General features: G+C 40.9%; 9 protein-coding genes across 9 annotated transcripts; 5 read left to right on the forward strand and 4 right to left on the reverse strand.

Annotated features, from left to right (window-relative positions):
• Window positions 1-1,919: 1,919 nt before the first annotated feature.
• PHALS_11193 (uncharacterized protein) lies at window positions 1,920-2,232 on the reverse strand (the record flags this gene model as incomplete). The annotated part of the gene is made up of 2 exons (XM_024726746.1): window positions 1,920-2,153; window positions 2,212-2,232. 2 exons carry the CDS (start codon window positions 2,230-2,232, stop codon window positions 1,920-1,922), a joined length of 255 nt encoding a protein of 84 aa, XP_024577392.1.
• Window positions 2,233-5,181: 2,949 nt separating this feature from the next.
• On the reverse strand, window positions 5,182-6,248 carry PHALS_14530 (Elicitin). Its single transcript, XM_036407464.1, has one exon. It carries the CDS (start codon window positions 5,645-5,647, stop codon window positions 5,321-5,323), a length of 327 nt encoding a protein of 108 aa, XP_036263162.1. The 5' UTR covers window positions 5,648-6,248; the 3' UTR covers window positions 5,182-5,320.
• Window positions 6,249-7,843: 1,595 nt separating this feature from the next.
• PHALS_11194 (myosin-like protein) lies at window positions 7,844-8,608 on the forward strand (the record flags this gene model as incomplete). Its single annotated transcript, XM_024726749.1, has 1 exon — window positions 7,844-8,608. One exon carries the CDS (start codon window positions 7,844-7,846, stop codon window positions 8,606-8,608), a length of 765 nt encoding a protein of 254 aa, XP_024577394.1.
• Window positions 8,609-8,717: 109 nt separating this feature from the next.
• On the forward strand, window positions 8,718-10,974 carry PHALS_11195 (LisH dimerisation motif; the record flags this gene model as incomplete). Its single annotated transcript, XM_024726750.1, has 7 exons — window positions 8,718-8,846; window positions 8,898-9,125; window positions 9,179-9,214; window positions 9,272-9,407; window positions 9,474-10,174; window positions 10,247-10,890; window positions 10,959-10,974. The coding sequence occupies 7 exons, from the start codon at window positions 8,718-8,720 to the stop codon at window positions 10,972-10,974; spliced, it is 1,890 nt and encodes a 629-aa protein (XP_024577395.1).
• Window positions 10,975-11,098: 124 nt separating this feature from the next.
• PHALS_11196 (uncharacterized protein) lies at window positions 11,099-12,083 on the forward strand (the record flags this gene model as incomplete). The annotated part of the gene is made up of 3 exons (XM_024726751.1): window positions 11,099-11,879; window positions 11,955-11,997; window positions 12,056-12,083. 3 exons carry the CDS (start codon window positions 11,099-11,101, stop codon window positions 12,081-12,083), a joined length of 852 nt encoding a protein of 283 aa, XP_024577396.1.
• Window positions 12,084-12,193: 110 nt separating this feature from the next.
• On the forward strand, window positions 12,194-13,732 carry PHALS_11197 (uncharacterized protein; the record flags this gene model as incomplete). The annotated part of the gene is made up of 3 exons (XM_024726752.1): window positions 12,194-13,364; window positions 13,419-13,513; window positions 13,580-13,732. The coding sequence occupies 3 exons, from the start codon at window positions 12,194-12,196 to the stop codon at window positions 13,730-13,732; spliced, it is 1,419 nt and encodes a 472-aa protein (XP_024577397.1).
• A 174-nt stretch (window positions 13,733-13,906) lies between these two features.
• PHALS_11198 (C2 domain) lies at window positions 13,907-15,043 on the forward strand (the record flags this gene model as incomplete). The annotated part of the gene is made up of 1 exon (XM_024726753.1): window positions 13,907-15,043. The coding sequence occupies one exon, from the start codon at window positions 13,907-13,909 to the stop codon at window positions 15,041-15,043; it is 1,137 nt and encodes a 378-aa protein (XP_024577398.1).
• Window positions 15,044-16,839: 1,796 nt separating this feature from the next.
• Window positions 16,840-18,372, reverse strand: PHALS_11199 (C2 domain; the record flags this gene model as incomplete). The annotated part of the gene is made up of 1 exon (XM_024726754.1): window positions 16,840-18,372. The coding sequence occupies one exon, from the start codon at window positions 18,370-18,372 to the stop codon at window positions 16,840-16,842; it is 1,533 nt and encodes a 510-aa protein (XP_024577399.1).
• Window positions 18,373-18,612: 240 nt separating this feature from the next.
• On the reverse strand, window positions 18,613-20,379 carry PHALS_11200 (C2 domain; the record flags this gene model as incomplete). The annotated part of the gene is made up of 2 exons (XM_024726755.1): window positions 18,613-18,828; window positions 19,153-20,379. The coding sequence occupies 2 exons, from the start codon at window positions 20,377-20,379 to the stop codon at window positions 18,613-18,615; spliced, it is 1,443 nt and encodes a 480-aa protein (XP_024577400.1).
• Between the last annotated feature and the right edge of the window lie 2,184 nt (window positions 20,380-22,563).

Consider the following 22,563-nt stretch of genomic DNA (forward strand, 5'->3'; position numbering starts at 1 on the left):
GGGGGGGGTAATGAGCATTGTTGTGCGGCACTTCGGTCGAAGCGGCATTTCTCTCCTGGACAGAGCTGAAGCTGCAGCTGCAGCTTTCACGAGTGTTCTTGCTACCTAACCAGTCATATTGCGAGCAATCGCTATTTTTGCCATGCGAGGCAGTCACAGTAACAGTCGTTATGGACGGCCTCCGCACTGGCCTGGCCGGAATGGAAGTCCTCTATGTGCACCCGTCTTCTTTTGAAGAAGCAGGGCATGTGGTATTGAGCTTCGGCTTAGCCCTGAGAGCTCCGTGCTATTAAATACGGAACGTGTATACAAGCCGGGCTTGCTGGTCGTGAAAGCGACCGTGAAGGGCTTTAAGAAGCCATGAAAGTCCTGATCGACTCCGGGGCACTGGGCAATTATGCTCGACGCTCCACGATAGAAGACAGTCAGCTGTATGCTGGGGCGCTGAAAGCGCGCTCGAGTGACATCGCCACTGTGCCGAAGGTCCTTGTGGACGTTGATGTCGAGTTTCTTAACTTTGATAGCGTGGAAAGCTGCAGACATGGACTCAAGATATGACCTCATCCTTGGTATGGCATGGTTGGAACACCATGAGCCATAGATCGAGTTGAGGTCGAATACCTTGGGCGCTACGCGCACGTCTCCTGGTGGAGCTTTGGTGAGATGAACCCACCACTGCTAGGAGGCGAAAATGTTATTGGCGCGGACACTGGACCGGGACGTTCAGCGTGCTGGAGATCTGATTATCTGAGCTAGTGAATACCGAATGTGTATCGTACAGGGGTCTCAAGCATGGCTGGCAGGCTGAACGTATAGTGGCACGTAGCCCACTGAGCGCTGCTTAAGTATCGGAGCAGTCGCTTCGTGCCACGAGTGGTATGGTCGGACGAGATCTGAGGCATCTTGAGCAAAGCACTTCAGATGCGCGTGGAGTGGCACTTCATCCACTGGACGAAGACTGCGGAGCTAGCAGCTTTTCGTCTGATGTTATTAATAACATCAGGACCCCGGTAGGGCAGTAAGTGAGGCTAACACCGGACGACGCTGGGTGCGGGTCTCGCCGAGACATACAACCTTTGTGAAGAGGCGACAGCGACGCCGTATGCTAGCTGCAAGACGCCAGGCGTCGATTGACCCATGATGTGCCTACTGGAGACGATAGCGCACAGCTATACACCCTCGTCAACGATATGACGGGGAGGAAGACGGCGACGTTACCCTCGAGGCTATTCCTGCGGTGGGTGCTTCTTGAGCAAGACGAGATGTCCCTCGAAGTGTTCGGTGGTGCCTTGAAGGTAGGCGACTTAGCCAAAGTGGCCACTATAGGACCGGAATAAAAGATCAGCTCGTCGTCGCTTCTGGATGACGCCGTCCTGGAGGACAATGTACAAGCCTTTTTAAGCGAGATTTTTGTTTATAGTCGAGCAGAGCATCAGATGTGGAGAGCCATATAAAACATTTGCGAGTAGTGCTCGATTGCATGCATTTTTTAAAGTATTTGCCAATATGGATAGGTGTTCTTGGCAACGCAAAAATGTTAATGTACTAAAAAGGTATAGCAACCAGCTGTCAGTATCATATCAAGCTATTCTATTTTGCCTTTTCCACATTTCAGAGCCTTGAAAACGGCAGTACAGTTACCTGCCAAGCATTAAATTAAGCGAATTGCAACTTGTAAAGTCTTCACGGGTATTTTGGTGCAATTCTGTCGACAATCTCTTGGGCCTTCAGCATTCCCAATAATTTAGCTTAGCGCCGAGGCGGACGTTGTACACCAAAGTAAATTCTGGCGCACTTGGTAAAATACACCACGAAATCATAGCAATTAGAAAAGAAGTATTTCGAAATGACTCGCAGGAGCGCAACAGACTTAAAAATAAGAGCAACTACCTTGACGTCTTTGACAAACAGTCGCTCGATCAACACTGACACCAACTATCGCTATTGACAATGCTCCATTTTGAATGGGACCCCCAAATCCAGACCTGTAATGTCCAGATGGACTGAGTTAGTGCCTCTGGGTAAACATCTGTCCTTGTTGGACGTGTCTGTGCGGGTATACGCATGGTATTTGTTTGTTGCGGCACATCTGTCTTCATCAGCTTCATATGCATCTTCTCATTCCTTTCATCCACTTTAGAGCTGTTAAAAGCCTAGAGTTGCACCCTTGGCCAGAATAATTTTGGTGAATGTCAGCTGCTACGTTGTTACCTGATCTACTAGATCCTGCATGTCTATTTGCTTACGTGACAACCGGGTCATAGCTGTAGTCATTGGTTTGTGAGCCTGTAGACTAGTCGATTAGTTGTGGTCTCGCTTCATTCGCCTTGTGCTGCACAGTCTCAGACACTGCTGATAAGCACATCTTCAGTTTTATGTAAACGCATGTCTATATTTCAGTCTGTTGTACGCTATCTGCATTCATATACATGCTGGTTCTACGGCATTACCTTTTCCAGAGAATTAAGTCTCATACTTTATCCACCAAAACTAAATACAGAACTTGAGATTGCGGCATAAATAACATTATGCGATTATTATCGTCATCCGACAATTCTGAGCATACCACTTACTTCTGGCTGTACCGCTGCTAAGAGTGACTTCATCACTTGTTTAAACGGAAGAAGGAGGAATCCGCAAACATACGAGCGAACCTGTGTCGGTTCTTCTCATGGGCTTAAATTAATCAGATTCTAAGAGAAAGATGATGGTCTCGATGCGACCAGTTTTGTGTGTCGCATTTGCAATTTAGCTCATATGCGGGTCGTTTTGATGAAGCGGTCGTGGCAGCCATCGCCATTTCTTGAAAATAAAGATAGAGTAGAAACTCTCATTCAGCCCTGATTCAGAGCAAGTAATGTTGAACAACTTACTGCAAAAAGGTGAAGCCTCGAAATTTAGAGCAAGTGGGCCAAAACCTAACAGATGAATCTGATGTAATGACGATCTAAGGGTTAAATAATTGGTCTAATGTTTTCGTCGAAATACAGTCGACACAAACGCGAATCTGATAGGAACGCACCACAGTAGAAGTACACAATAACTTATCAATGAGTTTTGCACGTTTGCACTATTGTCGATAAAAAGTGTTTCAGTGTATATTGCCGACCAAATAGGTAAGAGTTTATTCACTTTTTTCGCGTTGTTTGTTCGTGAGTTTCATTTTTGTAGGTGGTTTTTCAGCACGTGCCTAAGCAACCAATATTAGCTTGAGTTGTAGAAGCAGACAAACAATGACACTTATAGTCACACCATCTAATTGATGAACGATTGATCTGTTCTTACAGGTGTATCCTTTAACGAGGTGGTCATTTACAGCAAATTCAATATGTATGAAATTGCTGTTTGAGGCTTGCGTACTATAGCTCGAGTGCTCAGTAGCTTCGTTAATGCTGCAACATGTCTTGATCACGCTGTGTGTCGTAATCGCACTGACTCGGAGCACGCAAGTCGAGTACTCGTTCCAAGTGCTGCTGCTGATGCCATTACGACAGGATCATCATCCCACTCCCAGATTCACGTTTTACTGCAGGCACTACTCATGTCTGACGGTATGTAAAATTTTACGTCTACACCGATTTATACATATATATATGTATTCCTTAACATTTTGTGACAATTTATCCCGATCGATAGCTTCATAAGATCATCAATACCTCGGTGTTAAGAGCATTTGTCTAGCCCTTAGCTCGCCGTATCTCGGCAGACAAGTTTGCATTTCCAACGCTTGCTGAATCCAACAGTTTCATATACAGTCAGTCGTTACATCACTCAAACTGCCAGTGTTAAACTAAACTTGTAGCTTGACTGTGGTTTCTTGATAGTACAGTCGCCGTTTGAAGAACCGAATAAGCGCATTGGACGTTGCGGGGACCAAATTCGAATGCTGATGCAGTAAGACGGCCGTCTTCCGTCAAACAAGCAGTGGGTAGATCTATACAATGCGGATGACGGCAGTGACTTATTCAAATTGCCTTTCAGCTGACGAATAGCTACTCAAAGTTGTGGGGTCGACCGTACAAAGGTGTGGATTACACAAGTCGGTGTAATAATACTGTAACGGGTTACAAGTTGTTGTACTACGTGCTCTGAACCAGTTGCCGATACAGCTTCTAGGTGGCCGGGGGCCTTTGGGCTCCGCCCCGGCGCCAATGTGGAGTTTAGCACGTGTTTGCACTTCACTGTTAAGCGTTTTTGTACGCATCCAAGTTATACATGCATCCTTGCAGCTATCATTGCTCAAAGGGCAGCCGATCATGCTATTCTTGCAGTACAGCTTACGTGGAATCGGCGGTTTAGCCACAAGGTCATGCGGCACCTTTCTCATGGCGAAGTCTAACTCCTGTTCCTAGCATAACGGCGTCCATGCGTCCGTTAGACTATCATACATTACCCCATCTTAAGGCTTAATTTTGACGTCGTTCTGCTCGAAAGTTTTCAGATGTGATGGAGTGTGGTGCGATTAAGAAGCTAATTACTGTGACACCTTACTTTCTTTGGTCCGACCGCAATCGGTAGAGCATATTTCCTACCACCACCAATATCCTCGAACTAGCGGCTATATCAACCTCAACTGAGTCCATCAGTATTAGCATATCAACAGAACGAAATTTAATGGCATGCATTGCCTCTTTTGCTTGCACATTGTAGCCAAAATTTGGCTGGACAAGTGTAACTAGAAGAGTGCACTTCCGTCAAAATTGTCGGTATTTCTGATTTGGAGTGGTAATAAATCTCCTGAAGGAGCGTATGCTTCACCATAAAAGGCCTCAATGGAACGCCAATATGTCGTATTTTTTCTGCTGTTGGAAGTCTCACGCATCGGTGTTGGATTGCGGAGTAACTTCACTGAGGAAGTATACCAAATTCTCACTTTAAATGATGCTAATGTTAAAATCTTTCTTAGATGTCAAACGTATTTATCATCTCAGCATTCTTCATCCGGGGATCGCATTGGTATTTCAAGCGTATCTTGCGTTTTGACTTTTGTTAGCGAAGCAGTTAGTGTAGATGTCGGGAACGTACAGTCTCGTTTGCTGCGGAGTTCGGTAGTCATTAACTCCAGTGCGCTAAGGTACAGAAGATTACCTCGCAGGGTTGCTAGACTGTTTCAATGCTAGTCAATTGATCTGCTAACTTTCAGTTACTCCATATTTATGCTTCCAAAAATTTATGAATACAATTTAAAAAAGTATCTTTCAAAGTTATATTGATAAGTTAATGCGAAAATTGAAAGGCTTCCAACATCAAGTGAAAGAACTTCCTTTTCTTATCTAAAAACACCGAATAATTTCAAGCGCATATATCTTTATCATCTTGCTTAGTTGTTATCGCGACACAATATCGCCACCTGATCAAGGATGTCACTCTGCACTGAGACGTTCTTTCCTGGAATAGTGCAATCACCAAGGTTTGCTGATGCTATGTCATCCATAAATGCCATACAACAAGAGCTATTACAAATCTCCTTGATCTGATCCGTCGTTAGAGCCGAAATAGTCGATAAGCTCAAACCAGTATCAGATGTACAACCAGCAAGGTTCTTGCTAAATGCAAGCTTCATTAGTGAAAATTTAGAACAGTCGTTACCGTGAACGGATTCAACGATGAAAGCTATGGTCAGAACAAACGAAAATAATGATCGCATCTTGATTGAGAATATTGAGAAGTGAAAAAATCATAAACAGAATAGCACAGCGAATGCTAGTGCATCGTGCACTTGAATCCTTTAATAAACTTTTAGCAGAATCGTTTTTCTGAGATGGCAAGAGCATCTGTCTGATTTTCAACGGGCATTGTGCTGTGCGTTGACTCAATAGTGGCTGCTAGTTGTGACATACTCACTTAGTATTTACTCAATAGATTTTGCAGTTTTTGTTTTCTCTAGCGACGCTACAACTTAACGGTATCCACTGCGAGGTCAACGATGTCTATGATCAGAAGTCAAATTAGTCACATATATAGAACAATGTTCATTCGAAACAGGATTATGCGACATCTGTGGTACTTTTCGGTACCTCTTCTCATGCTTGTAAGTATGTCCTAGTGCTGTGGGAGATGTTTCTGCAATTTTGAAAAGCATTTCAGCTGATGCATAGATTTGATGCGATGGTGCCGTAATGGTTTTTGGACTTGATATTCCTATAGACAATCTAACTTACCTTTATATAGATCTTGGTACATACAAAATGATTATGCTGTAATAGCTGCAAGCATCAACGACTTCGATCCCTGCTGCTAACGCAAGTTTTTCCTTTTGTGTTCATATTTTGAACTTTAAAAAAAATCACGATCTCCTTCGCCAGGCCTTATCGTTACTTATTTTGCCTTCCTGTTGACTTTGAGATCTGAAATGTTTTTTTAGTATAAATGCAGGCGTTTCAACGACTTTAAATCAATATTTGGCTCCTGCAAGCGACAATTGATGTGTCTCTCTTACAGCCATCAACCTACAGATCACAAGAAAAGATACTTTCTACAAGACATCACATCTAAAGCGCTGCTTTTAGGATTTCGGCACCAATCAGTTTGCAAGCTTCATCCCATAAAATTGTAACTATATCGACTTTTGATATAATTAACGCTGATCTTCCTCAAGCACCTTATTCGTCTATTGGCCGAAGCGGTTGGACCCTCGGTTTGCTCGAAGTTTCAACGTTGAAGCGATTACAACAATGAAATCACGAGTTTGAAGGCTACAGCAAAGCTTGAAAATCTGCTAGCTTAGTAGTCATCTGATGAAGTGTTGAAGTCATTGTAAAAGCCTCTGTATCTATCAGCTCAATAGAGTGAGTAGGCGCTACGGCGGAATAGCTTTTATCTTTCCTTTTCTAGTCTTGCTGCGAATCAGCTTGAAATATACCGCACTTGCATTCTTTCAGCTCTGTGCTCGCTCTCCTCGGTTCCAGCCTCTTTACGAGTATAAAGTAAATTGTTCACCAAATTGAAAGCCAGCGAAGCGCAAATTTGAGGTTAAGTTTGTCGGATTGACAATAGCTATCGAATTCATGAGTAAGAGTAAATCGCTCGTTTGTTCGCCGTGGTAGTAGAAAATGTAGGTGGTGCTAGAAGCGTGTCTCCATTGATCAACCTTCCCATCCAAGTTTGGTCATTCTCGTGAGACGCCATTGGGCTCGATCTTTCGAAGACTTTCCACAACACTTGATATATTCGATTGCGAGTCATTATCGTGTCTGTTGCCCTCATGATGCAAAATTGAGACGCTGCACAAGATCTTCAGAGCTTAATTACAACATGAATTCATACCCTAAATGCTTCACATTTCGTTAGTGCATAGCACTTCAGATATGTCATCATTATTCACTAACTAGATGCGTGAAGCAAGTGATCAACGCATTCCATTGCATTTCATCATTCCATTATACTTAAACGTCTACGACGACAAATTGTTAAATGATTGCATCTGTTACGTCTAGTCCAAGCTGTTATCGGGACAGACTTAACTGCAAATTTCTGACAAACAGCTCGTTGACAAACTGCGTACATTGAACGTCAAACTCAATCTGTTTTGACTATTGTGTGTTTGCTTCGATCTACAAGCGCAATATTTATGATCATTTTGAAATTATCAAAATTTCTTGCGCGAATCTTCGATAAGGTACGGTTTATTATATTACCCACAGCATGCTCCACATTCATCTGCAGTCAAGTGTAAGTATCCACCTAAAGTCTCACTTTTATATAGACTCCTAGAATATTCTAGAATATTAAGATCCAAATTAACCGGATATCGTATAGTTTCAACCCTATGTAACAATTATGTACAACATATCTTTCACTCATTAGGCATCTTATGACCACAGAAGTATCTGAAGAAGACATAATGACTTGTGTGCTTTCTGCTATGACTGTACGTCACCATGATACGCATCTTGTGACACAACGTCCTACCGCTACATTAAAAGAAATTCTTGAAAAAATTCGAGCGAATAAAGATCAAATTCGTGAACTTGATCTCAAAGATATGGCAGCGAAGAAACGTAAACTTTGCGCTTCAGGTGGCGATCTCGTTGGTCGTGTCTTTGCATTGAATCGTACAGTTTTACGTCTGTTACTACCTGGACATGATATTGGTGATATTGGTGCTAAGAGTATGGGGAATATGCTTAGAGCAAACAATACATTGCAGCATTTAGATCTTCGAGGCAATGTGATTACAGCCAATGGAGCTAGTGCACTAAGTGAGGCTTTGTATGGTCACGAATCACTGGAACATTTAGGATTGTCGAGCAATAAATTGGGGAATGATGGAGCAATTGCAATTGCTCAAATGCTGCCATACAATATTTCGCTCAAATATCTTGGATTGGCTAACAATAATATTGGTGAAAAGGGGGGACAAGCTATACTGCAAGCAGTATTACAAAATCGATCATTGGTGATGGTTCAGTTGATTAAGAATGATATTCCAAAAGAAATTTTGGATCAAATTCGAGCTACTTTAGTTGTGAATAAACTCATGCAGATGAAAGCTCAGCGAGATGACGAGAGAGAGCAAGCGAAGAAAGAAGATGATGAGGAAAGTATGAATCCAAATGATGAAGAGAGTTCAAGTGAAGATGAAGATGATGAGTCGCTATGGATTTAGGCTAATCAGAAGTGGGAGATGTATAAATTGAATAATATATTGTTGAAATGTTTTTTTTTGTAATCTTGTTTTATTGGATACAATGTGACCTTTCATTTCTTAGATTTCAATGGATGAGAACAAGATATTGCGTTCATTAGTACGAGATGGCGATGGAAATCCATTAATGACACTGGAAGAGTTTAAAGAAGGAATGTTTCAATCTATTCGTGATAATGGCACAGTTGAACTCATTCGGGTAAGCAATAAATTGTTTGATATGATTTGATATTGCTGATATTTGAACTAGGCACAACTACGACGAAGATTTATTGAAAAACTTCAACAGCAACGTAACAATCAAGATAGAGAGAATGAAACAACTTGTAACATTGTGAGCTTAACACCTGATGAAAAGCTAGTGAATGGTTTGATAGTTGAATTTCTCACAACCAAAGGATTAGAAAATACTTTAGCAGTATTTGTACCTGAAGTCGGAGGGTCTCAGAATCAAGTTGATAGCTTCACAATTCTTCAGGTAGAACTTTTCTTGATTATTGTATGACAAATTTACTCATTGGGAATGAATAGTTACTTCATATAACGTCGGAGATTCAAGATCGACTGGTATGAAACTTGGAGTTGTTTATTGTATTGTTTAATCACAATAATTTATTGCTGCAGAAACAAGAACAAGATCAAACAGGTCAATCCTTACTTCTCATCCTTCTACAAGAACTAAAACGTCGTTTTCAACTCACGACAATCGACTCAGGAACTCAAACTGCTATGGATTGCATTGATCATCGTCTTGTACTTGGTACGTTTCGATAAGTCTCAATTCAATATTATTGCTCTTGTTCATAAATATTGTTATAATTTCTAGAAAATGAACTACGACGAGTTGAAAAGATTTACTTTCAAGAATGTGCTGCTCAAAAACTAGAACCTCAAAAGTCATTAGAAGAACGTATGATTCAATATCAACGAGAATATGATGCGATTTGTACTCAACGACTTGAAGAAGAAATTGAACGTTTGAAAGGAAATGAAATTGCATTTGTACGAACTGAAGAAAGAAAACGATTTACTCGAGAACTTGACAATCTTCGTGCAATATTATTGCAAGAATCACGTACTAAACAAGAAAATCTTGAAAAACGTCAACATGATTTGGAACTTGCATTTGTTGCACGTAAAACGGAGCTTGAAACTTCATTGTTTGAGATTCGTCAGACTTTATTTCAAGACAAAGAAAAGTTACGAGTAAAAGAAGCAGAACTCCAAGTGAAAATGGAGCGAGATTCTCGATATTTTATGAATGAGACAGAAAGAGTGAAAAGATGGGAAGAAAGTGTACGATTGCACGAAGAGAATGTTGAGAGTACAATTGCTCAAGCCATACGAGAAAAAGAGCGAGTTTGGAATCTTGAACGACAGCACGCTTTAAATGACTTGGAAACGCAACGAAATGCACTTACACAACGTGAACATGCTTTAATGATTGAGATGAAGTCGTTAAAGACACTACAGGATCAAGTTTTGAGCTTACAACATCAAAAGACTGAGTTAGAAACAGCATTATTGGTACGATACAAATTTGTTCTTGTTCGCATAAAGTTGTGACTTTTTTTTAACAGTACATTTTTTTCACTTTAGAAAACAAAAGACGAACTTCAAAGGACTCAACATTCGACTGTACGATTTCATGTAGACCAGCAACATTATCAAGAAAAGATGGTTGAGTTAGAAAAGCAACTTCAAGAGTACAAGACAAAGTTTAACAATGTTGACATGACCAACATTCGTCTAATTGCGGATGCAACAATGACACAAAAGCAAGTTGAACATTATAAAACCAAAAATGTCAAAAGGAAAGAGCAACTTACAGCAGCAACATGTGAAATTGAAACGTTAAAGCAACAAATTCTTGATATCAAATTAAATGAAGCCACTGGAATTGTGAATGAGAGGCAAAAAATGATGCAAATAATAGACGAAGAACGTGCAAGTTCACAATGGAAAATTCATGAGTTGCTTATGAAAAGTCGCGAATTAGCAACTCGAGTAGCAGAAGCCGAAACATTAGCTGAAAAGTATCAAACTCAATATGAGGATGAAAAACTTCAGGTCGATGCTTTACGACGTGATGTTTCAAACTTAAGTACATTGTTAACTCAAGCTCAAACAGCAATTACGTTGAAACACAGTGGTGTAAGAGATGTATTAAGTTTCCGAAGCAATCGGCAACAAGAGAGTGAACGTTGGAATCGTATAAGAATGATGGACAGTCATGCAACATGGTGTGATATGTCGCAATTTTTTAACAACAAGCAAGTATCAGATTGGCAAGGATACGAAAAGAATGAAGGTCATGCATCATTTAATGAAGACCAGAGAGAAAGAAAGTTAAAAAATGATTCGAATATACGAGAGAAAAGAATGAAAGAAATGGAAAACGAACGAAAGAGTAGAATGGAACAAAAAGTTTCTTGTTTATATGATGAAGAGATGGAAAGATTAAAACAAGATGAAGGAAAAGTAATGGAAATTGATCGAAATGAAGTGAAAGATTTCGTGAAAGTTGAATGTAAAGATGAAATGGATCGAAAAGAGGAAAGAAAAGATCGTGAAAGTTTGGAAGAAGCGAGAAAAGTTCAAGATGAAAAGATGAAATGTGAACGAGAGGAAAAGCAGATGAAGATGAAAGTTGAAATTGAGAATGAAAAGAAGAAACGAGATGTTGAAGAGTATGAAAAGATTTGTAAAGAACGAGAAATTCAAGAAAAAATTGATAAAGAACGAAAAGATGAAGAGAAGAAACGTCAAGAATGTGAAGAATATGAGATGAAGAAACAAGAAGATGATTCGATGCAGTTTCAACGAGAGTTAGTAGAGTTGGAACAAGAAGCACGTTGGCAACAAGAAGAAAACGTACAAATGATGATAGAAGAGAATTATATTCGAGAGACTCAAGTAGTAGAATGTGATGATGTTAAAGTTACATGCGAAGATCTTTCAAGTCAAGATGTAAGTGTTCAAGACATTGAGATCGAAACGAATTTCATTCATGCTGCGAATGAAAACGTGGAAGAAATTGTTGATTATGAGAATTTAGAAGATTTAAGTGTTGCTACAGATTGTTTCGAGAAGATATCGAAACGAGATGATGAGAGTGAAGAGATACACGAAAGTATCGAGATAATTACCAAGAAAGTGGATGAAAACATCATTGATGTATACCGACAACGAGTTCTTGCACGAAAACTTGAAGCAAAGCAACGACAATTGAGTCTAGAACAAGAAATGGAAGAAAAGGCGAAAGAAGAACAAGAAGAAGAACATTTGTATACTCATAGTGACTCAGAGGAAGAACTAGAGCTTTCAAATGGATCTTTTGCTGAATCTAGGTACGTAAATTGGATTCTTCAGTTAATTTATGTGAACTTATGGTGATTATTTTATTAGTGCTGCAAGTAATAGTGATTCATTCTAGAATAGAAATCGTTATATATTCAAATGGGATTATTCAAGCTTTGCGACCTTTCCATCTAGCATTCAATTCAATTGTATAATTACGTCAGTTATTCATTCTAGCTCCAGAAAATGCCTTTAAGAAGTGACTCTTGTGTTTCTGAACGTCCAAGACCTCGACAATTAGACTTGAGTCATTGGAACGAGAACGTAGTTTCTTCCTCACTTAATCACCACGAAGATGAGATTTTATCTCGTTTTTCTAAGTGTAGAGAGCCTTCACGCCGTTCATATGCAGACTCTGATCAATTGAACAAATATTCAAGTGAACAAAGGAGTAGACGCGACAGTCAATCGAATGAAAGACGAAATTCATTTCAGGATGAAAGTTCTTTGACTTCGTGTCGATTGAATAATCAGCACGAGACGGACGAGTTTCTTTCTGAGGATCATGTGAACGCATCTCGATGGAATGAGGTAGACAGATCAGACTATTTGAGTCGTGAATTCTCAAATAATCCAAGTGCTTTACTGGAATCACAATCCCTAGCATCTTCGAATAGAAATGCTGAATCATTACTTTTGAACGATAAAGTTGATTCGATTCGTAGTGCGGAGTCACCACTTAAAGCTCCAATGTACCATGGAACGTCAGCTTTTGATGAAATACACAAACCTCGAGCTTCGTTGTCGTCATCTAGTAATGAAAATCAATTGGAAGATGAATTTCATGGAAGGAAATTTAAGACATTCGATCGTATGAGTCTCCAACGTTTTAACGAAAACGAGAAAGAATCGGGTACTACTTTGTCAAAAGAGCATGATCTTGATGAATCTTTGTATCATTTTCGAAAGAAAATGCGGGAGGTTTTCATTCGTATTGAAGATATGGTGGATGTCCATCGCTCATTTTTTAAATCGGATCTAAGAAAAGGCAGTTTAAAATGTCAAAAAGAACTTGAGCAGCAAGCAGAAAAACTTGCAACGAATACTTTTGAGCAATTAGCGAGTTTACGAAATCAATTTACTTGTCTTGCTAGAGAATTTCAACAATCTCAAGATCATTCATCGAATTTTCAAGACCATCGATGGACTGATAATTCCTCGAATCAAGAAGATGAACAATTGAGAACAAGTTGTGAATATGATGATAACGTTACAATGGAAAAGCAAACTGATGGTCCAGAATTCTCGATCTCAACTCTAAACTCATTCAATGACAATGAATGTAGACCTCATACAATCACGACATTATTCTCGAATGATTCGAAAAACTTTTCAAACACTGAAGATATGTTCAAAGGTAAGTTTTACTTGTGTCTTTACTTTCATTCTCTTCCCTTACTTGGTATTTTAGATTTTGACAAACGGATGGAAAACATACGAAATTCACTTCATGGGATAGCGAATGGAGAGAAAACACGATATCATCGAAATGTTGACGAAGTTTCGGTAGTTCTAACACTCTTTTCATTTCGTCAAAGTATAATACTGATACATTTCTTTTGACGTTTATAGAGTGGAATCAAGTCAAGGATACAACGAATTTCCAGACAATATGACGACGATAATGAAAGTCAAAGTCAACTACAAACCGGTGGTCGCGAAATGAAAGTTCGTCAATTATTAAAGAAATTGAATCATCTCCATGCGTCTGACGACACTTATTGAAACATTATACAATGTAATGATTTAGTAAAAACTCGTGATTTACAATAGTACCGTACTTTTTAGTATTTCCTTATCGATTACTACTACATTTATGATACTATATTTCGCTGGTACCATGTACCACTTCTTTTCCTATGATTGAAGCATGCTCCAAATTTCGATCTGCTGCGTCTTATGGCTTCTCCACTTCACCTCAGTCTTCCTCGTTATAAACTTGTACTACGTGTATATAGTGCGAAAGATATACAACATTCATCGTCACAAGGTGCTTACTGTAAACTTTATCTTGGATCCTCAATTATGATTGAAGGAAGTCGAACTTGTAAGACTTCGTTGGATGTCTCAAGTGTTGATCAAGATGAGAAAACTTGGCATTTTCAAGTGCGACGTACATGTACACAACATCAACAGTCAATTGACTTTGAAACGATTTGGGATGAAACATTTGAGGTTTTGATTCACCCAAATATGGATTTAAAGACCCAGATCTTGAGTTTTCGTGTGAAAAGTCAGCATTTATTATATTGTCCTGTTATTGGTACATGTGCAGTCTCATTGAAGAATTTCGTGCCTGGAAAATGGTTACAGCAATGGTATCCATTACAAAAAGGAAAGAAATCTGCAGGTCGACTTCGAGTTATGCTTTTGGTTACGGAAATTGATCGAAAAATTGACAAGTTGGTAGCAAGAAGGAGACAGCCAAATGAAGATGTTGTTGCAGCAAGAAATGCACTTTATGAAGCTGATAAAGCGATTGAACGACTTCTTGAAAAGCATTTACAACTAGAAAACGAACGACAAGAACGTCGACGTGCGAAACTATCGTGTGGACCACTTGAGTTACAAAAAGACAGTTTTACGATTGATCGAAATGTAGAAGATAGTGTAACCCCGTTACAACCATCTTTTGAAATTCTTGAGACTTTCGAAACTCAACCGTTACATGTTGAACAATTGCCAACGCATCTGGTGAAATATGAACAACAATTGGACAAGAAGTTACGACAAGTGCAAAAAGAGACAGTAAGACTTTACGAATTTCAACTGCAATTGAAACAGTATCTTCCAGATTTCAAGATTGACAATGAGACAGTGGAATCAAAAGAAGATTTGGAAACGTTACCATTTGAAACGTTTGATTCATCTGCTTTGTCGAATTTAGAGCATTTTCATTGTCGTGCACGCTCAAACGAAATTTATTTCTTGAATTGTAAGCAAGAAAAGCAATCGAAGGGAATGGAGAATTCTTCTGTTAGAGAGAAGTTGACTGATTGTCAATCTGAGAAGCATGTTACTGCTGTCGTTGCTTAATGTAATTTTTGGGTTTTGAAATGAGTTAATTAATAAACTGATGTTAGAATTAGTTATTTAGTTGTAGTGATCTCTTAACCAGATTTCTAAATTTTATGCGCCGCTAAATCTAACTTCACATTCTCTCGCAAAATCGCATTATCAAAGCGTTCAGCTCCACATTGTATTATTCGTCACCGTTTAACTGTTTGTGGATGGTCAGCAGAAGACGCAATATTTTGTTCTACCGCGGATGGAACATCTGCTAATACCATCAGATTTCTTAGCAGCGAAGAGCTCTTTCTCTATGACTGAAAAATTATTGCTTCTGGTGCACTTAGAGCAATATTCCTTCCGATGGCGTCATCTGGACCTGACGGCAGGAAGGTTGGGTTGCGTATCAAACGCAACACCCGCTACTATCTCAAGATAGATAGCTTTGATGCAGAAGATCGTTGTCCGAGCCACACCCGCTTCAAGTCTATCAAGATGGTAATCATTATCGTCTCTAGGGAACAGCCTGAAGCCATTGCGGTACATTTGTTCATGTCTGTCTGCTTTGAAGCGGGGGGGGCAAGAACCCGAAGCGCCAGCTAGCACGTCGCTTCAAATATTTCTAGATTGCGGATGCCTTTTCCACAGAGGTACTACACGTAAGTGCCCATTTTCGCGCGCGGTCATCAAGCTTAGCCACCGCATGCGTGCTCCATTTGAGGAAGGTCGAATTTACGGTCATCTCCACCTATTTCATCCATAGGTTTTCGTCCCTGCATTTCTTTATTTAAAAGGCTGAAAGTTAAATTTGGTGGCCTCACGGCATATGGAATCTGTGCACCCAGTAATGCCTAGTTGGGGCGCTCTTTGTGGTGTCTCACCGGCGCATCTTATAAGCTGTTTATCCAGGCGAGCTGGTTCTTTCGCCGCCAATTCCCTGACCCTCTCGGACCAACAATGAACATAACCTTTTGAGTGTCTTATTATCTCGGGAGCAGGTGAATGACCAACTCGTGCTTTGACCACATTAAAAAGCAATTCTTTCACGACTTATCCAGTGGATTGATAACAAGTGCTTCCAAGTTGCCGCCGTGCACTTTGATTTTGGCTCAAAGAGCCCGCGTGAATAAACGAACAAATACTTAGTTCGTACGCTTCACCCGAGAATCATGAGCCTCCAAAGTAATTGATTACCTAGTTTACTCTGCTACCTTAGGAATGACTTTCATGAAGGTATGATATTAACCAAACTCAATGTGATATTCGTACAGTTGTACAGCATCCACTGTACATACCCTTTTACAATGTTTTTGCCTACAATCCAATTCTAGAAATTGAAAGAAGGGCTTGTATGCATCTCGCAACATGGATTAACGTCTGTCATGACGGTGCTCAATTCCTTCTGCACATGCTTTTTTACTTCTATGATTAATTTCTACACGATTATCGAAATGTTCAGTAGTCGATAAAGATATGTCAACTATGGTCGTTTGATGAAGCATAATCAAATTTGACGCATGCTGGTTATGCATCGACCTTTCTCCAAGTGTTCAAAGACGAGCAGCAAACTTGAAGAGCTTGGCTCACCGTCAGTGATGATAAAATGAATCCTTTAATAGTTATAAGCTGAGTAGGAGCTAATTCTACTTTGCATCCGGAGATATAAAATCAAGTGTATTCAATCAAGCGTATCAAAAAAAGGTAGTTTCTTGAGCCATTTTTGTGCGTGGCGACAGTGCTCCACACCGAATACCACAGAGTACGCTCTATTTGCTTCAGGTACAGCATCATTTATCCCCTTTGCAGTAACTTGCATGATTGCCTCAAGTGACACGCCAGGTGAGCTCGCGTTCTTCTTCCGACGACGACATGGAAGATGAAGACAAATAGCCTTTCTCACCGCTTCTGCTCATCCGCTTATCTCTGCTTTTCGTTTTAGTCTCTCGTCCCTCCAATTTTTTGGCTTGAATGCGGCCGCGACGAAAGTGATCTTCTTGAAATGAAGTTTCAATGCATTCATTGGGCTGGTCACTATCCATGATCGAGCCCTTTCGGCTTTGATGTTTGTTCCGGTATCTGTTATCGAAGAACATAGAATTTTCTTTCGACAAACTTTGAGCGCTTTCGTCAGAAATTTCATCGCTGTAAGTTGTTTGCCGCTCATTTCGATGTTTTCGTACATCACCCTCTCGCTTTTTGCGGCGATTCCGTTGCCGACAATACCGATCTCTACTCGACGATGATTCCGACGAATCCGACGTAGGCAGTGCATTTTGTACTACTTGGTGAAGATCTTCCGTCGACAATTGATTCGTGCCAATTTTAAAAGCCTGTTGGCTCGAACAGCCTTCTGTGGTATTTCTGAAATCAGTATTCGCGACAGTGTATCCATTCAAGGCATCAAATCTTCCCACGCTTTCAGTGTTTCTCTCCGCAATTGTCTGTAAACTCATGTCCTTCATTTCTTGCGTCACAACATGCTCCTTCTTAATAACATCACGGTACTTAAAACTCGGAAGTAATCCCGACTTCAAGTCGTTCTCAGCTCGCACTTTCAAATCAGCTTCCGAATTTAACATTGAATCGTCATAATTTTCTAGCAGCTGCTCCTGCTGTAATTTTCTCGCACAACGTTCTCTCCAATCCTCTTCACTGTTTTGATACTGTTTCAGTCTAACTTGATTCTTTCCGTTCATTGTCATCTCCTCTCGTCGTTGTGTCTCTACCAACTCTCGATGTTGTCGCATCAATCGTTCCACTGTTGCCTCACAACCTTGTGATAAACGTTGTAGAACAACATTTTTCTGTAAACGAATTTGCAATCGAATGTCACCACTACGTTTGTTACCGTTGTAAAGTGGGTACCATGCATCACTAGTTTGTCCAAGTCGAAGATGGTGCATCTGAACCACACACGCTCCAATAGCTGGACTATATATCGCAACGTGATTCTTCACACGAATAGTCAAAATTTCGACGTTTGGATTGCTCACACTAATTTCAAACTTCTCGTTCCATTCAAGACAATCTCTTGAAGCACTGAGCTGGACTTTAGTATGAAATGTACGATGACGGTCACCTTGACTTTTCTGAAATCGTACAAGAGATTTCCATTGACCAAATCCACCGACAATAGACGTGTCTCCAATATACAGTTTACAGTAAGACCCTTGAGCTACAGTATTCAACTTTCGTGCGGAATGCACACGTAGATATAGCGTAAAGTTACCATCTTGCGGTCGTAGTGACATGGTATCGGGTGGTTGATGGATGGAGAACTGGTCAGTCGAAGATCGACGAATGTCGTTACTGACGCGAAACCCCAAGGACGTTGTAAATGCTCGAAAGCGGGACATTGGAAGGTTACGGAACGACTGAAGAAAGAAATGAAAATTGCTGAACCTATGCCTTGCTGAAAGAAAGTAAAGACATGACGATGGTGTCAGGGTTAAATGAGTCTGGTGGGGTTTGCAAATCTAAAACATTCTGACCAGATTATCCAGATGTACAAGATACTTGTCTTATAGTTTTATAGTACGAGACGTAATCTCGAGTTGTATGCAACAATAGGCTTGAACTGACCGAATACCATTAGCTTAGACTCCCGATTCTGTAAGGTTTTGGTCTACGAGACATTCGTTCATGTTTGGTACTTGTACGTCAAAGAAAGTGTCGCTGACATCACCACCTCCAGTTATTTGGTGAACACTTGCCGCTACAGACGCCATGTCAGACAAAATCGACGCCATGTCTGCAGCAGTTCTGATCTTTTCCGTCATTGACCATTTTTGCTGCGGCTGGGGAGGCAATGCCTGAATAAACCCTGACGAGGATCCTACTTTATGTTGAGGATTCGAGTCACATGATGGAGAATCATTGCATTGGCGGCCTGATAAGCTGGAGTGATCAGATTTATTCCACTTTGAGCTCGACGAAGCATGTACAGAACTTGCTTTGCTTTGACCCTGCGATCGTGCTCTAACTTTTTTCTTCTTGGAACTCTTTGCCTTGTGTCTGCTTCGTTCATCTGATAAAGAAGATACAGATGATGATGAAGAAGAAGATGAAGAAGTCGATTCCTCGTCATCAGACGCTCGACTAGCTCTTCGATTCGATCTACATCGATGACAGCGTACCTTCTTCTTGGATTTTCTAGCCTTGTGCCGATGATGACGACGTTTTATTTCAGAAGAAGAGGTTTCATTGGAGCTGGATGAGTCCATTGCAGAAGGAGATATTGTCGTGTTTTGAGGTGTATCCGCTTGTGAAGTAGTTGTCGAAGACTGTTGTACGTATTTCTGATTCCTCGAACGATCCTTTCGTTTCGTGTCTTTCTTGCGCCGTCTCCGCCGTCTCGACTGCTTTACATCTTTTTCATCCGATGACGAGTAAGTCAAAGGCAAGGCATCGTCCGTATTTCTTCCTGATCCCACATTTGTCCGACATTCTTTCTCTGCAACAGCCAAGTTTTGCTTCATTCCCGTCAGACCTGATCGTCCTCTATACATTGCGTCGTCATTGGCTAGACTGGAACTCTTGCTGCTAAACTTGCTAGTCTCATCTTCCATCACCTTTATCTTCGTCAACTTTTCTTCCAGCTGTTGTTCTTGATCGTCTTGCTTGAATTCCATTGTAGTTACTTGCTCTCGTTTCGACATTTCAGTAAGTCCTTGTTCCTTGGTTACCTCCATTCTGTTACCTTCATCTCGCTCTTCATGATAGACACTACATCTGGACTTATGACTTGGAACTGAGTGGTGACATTCATGATCTTGTTGAGAATATCGATGACAAGATCTATGCTTTGTCGACTCACTTGCTACAACATGAGAGAGATTCTTAACAGTGTTGTTCTCCTTCAACATCAATTGAAGACGGATGTGACCCACGGGCTTCTCTTGCTTGTAAAGATGGAACCATTGATCCACTAGCTCTCCCACTTGAACATTACAAAGAGGAATCGCACACACACCAATTACAGGACAAAAGAAAAGCATTTGACTTTTCACTCGTATTGTCAAGATCTCTGTTTTCGGATTAAACACGTCAAGCTCAAGCTTTTCGTTCCATTCTGGACAAGAACTTTGATTCGTATACACCACTTTAGTGCGAAAGACTCGATAAGGTGGAGGAGGTTGTCTCTCTTGAGTACTGTCGGCCACTAAGAAATGACTAAGCGATGCTTTGATCGAAGCAGATTCGGATATTACATTAGTGTTGCCAAGATAAAGTTTGCAGTATGAACCACGTTGCGTCGTTGCAAGATTCTGAGCTGAATGAACTCGGAGAAATAAGGTGAAGCGACTTGTGGGCAACGTATGATTGTTCCTGTCCACTGCTTCTAGGAATGCCTTTCGTTCCATTGATTACAGCAAAAATTGCGATCTGAGGATGAGGTATGGATCCATGTATCCATCAAGATTGTCAAGCGTTTCGGAGGATCTGAACACTAGCACTAACGTCATACTTAGAATATTAAAAGATTTTGAATATTAAAAATATCTTTTCGACTTGAAGCCCTGCATATTTAAGACATCGTGGCTCTCACATCATTAGGGAACTGGTACCTCAGGAAGTCTGAAGATTTACGTTAAGCATCGCATTATGCTGGAATCTTTACAAACAGTTGCAACATCTGACTCTTTCTTTGCTGCTCTCCTTTGCATCTTAGATTAAGCATTAGACGACTATGCTAGAGGGTCAAAGAGTCGGATGAGATATAACTTCAAGAGAATGTGGTCGGTGGGTTGAAGCTGGAGCCACCTATCCAGATTTTATATTGAATGCAAGAGTGTCAGATCAATTCTAACAGATGCTTCGCTATAAATTTATCTTACTAAGTTAGTTGTTGAGCTCTTGAAAGTTAGCTTGGACGTTTGGTCTCGGTAAACTGCTAGACTACCGTGAGTGGTTATGATGATTGTTGCCGACAGATCTAAGACGTACAGAGTAGAAGAATCATGTTTTTTGTTGATACTCGACAGAATAATTTGAGGTCATCAACGGAATAAGCAAGATCTCAGTTCTGAGTTAAGTGAGAGCTCATTATTTTAGCCAAAAAGATGTGTTACAGTACGTTTGAGTTTATCACTCAGCATTTTTATTGTAAATCGAGAGCGTATGAGCTACATTAAATCCAAGAAATGGACGACAAAAAGGAACATTCCTTTCTGCTTTGCTTCTAGTGGTGTCGACAACCACTACAGAAAACGATTGACATTGGCTCAACATTGTAGCGTAGATACTCCTCGAGCGTGATACATACGCTATAGTGGTTGCAACGGGGTTGCAGTGTATCTTGCACAATTGAAGTTCTGCCTCAAAACAAATCGATTCGGCAAAGCTAGGAGTTTGAGTTCGCATAATTCACCCAGGCACGGATCCAAGAGCCTAACAAGTATCACATATTACTCCCATCTTAAGAGTGCTTTGTATTAAAGCGCAACAAAAAATTAGAAATAATGATCATCTTCCAATCTGTGATTTAACACCCTACTTGGTGCATAGTTTGCAGCACGCGTGCCCCATGGACGAAGTGTCATCAACCTCATGCGTACCAGGTACTACTTATGTAACTTTATCATGGTTCGCACTTAACACTTTTAAGGTTTGCTCTAAGCCCTAATGACAATATGCAGCGGGGCTGCCGTAGCTAAGCGCTTGAGGAAACGAACTTTAGGTCACCGGCCTTTCGTTCTTTACAAGAACCAAGTATGAGCTAGCGGATCGCAATCCGCTTACTCCAAGAGTAATTATTGCCTTTCCAAGACTAATTGACTCTTCGGTTTACATTCAAAACTGACTCTTATTTATTTTTTATCCTAATTTTATAAGTTTAGATTTCCTAAATACACTATATATATATATATCTGTTGACCTCTACCCCCCTGAGCTCAACGGAATTCAGTTTTTCCCCATTAGGGAGCCCCGCGCCTACCCGGGCGGTGTCGTTTTCCGCGACGAACCAGACCGTTAGGCATTGGGGCGATGGTTCGAAGAACCTTGACGCGCCTTGCGCAAGGGGCAGCCGTTCCGAAGGTGACAGGTGTTTCCACAGACAAAACACCGTCGTGTGTTTGCGTGCTGCCTGGCATCTCGGAGCTCTGCTCCCTCGTCCTCAGCATAGCTGGATCCATGGGCACAAACCCGCTCGACGAGTCGTTAGGGTGTGCATTACAACTAAGTCGTGCCGACTTGAAATTGGATTCGGCATTCAATGCCTCATTCACCGCCCCTTCAAATGAAGATGGATGCACACGGAAAACTTCCTATGACCACGCCAGTGCGGAGGCCTTCCATAAAGACGGTCACTCTGACCGCCTCAGGAAGGGGATCTGCTGCCATCCTGGCAATAAGAGTACACATCTCTTGGACAAAGTTCACCAATTCCTTGTTGCCCTGTCGGGCGGCGAGGAAATGCGCTCGCACGCGATATGCCTGGTTAGGCGGCGAGAACACCCGTGAGAGCTGCAATTTCAGCTCCGCCCAAGAGGGAAACGCAGCTTCGACCGAAGTACCGCACGTCAGTGCCCATTCTCGCGCTCGAC

The sequence above is a fragment of the Plasmopara halstedii genome (genome assembly GCF_900000015.1).
Source record: "Plasmopara halstedii genome assembly, contig: Scaffold_526, whole genome shotgun sequence".
NCBI lineage: Eukaryota > Oomycota > Peronosporomycetes > Peronosporales > Peronosporaceae > Plasmopara > Plasmopara halstedii.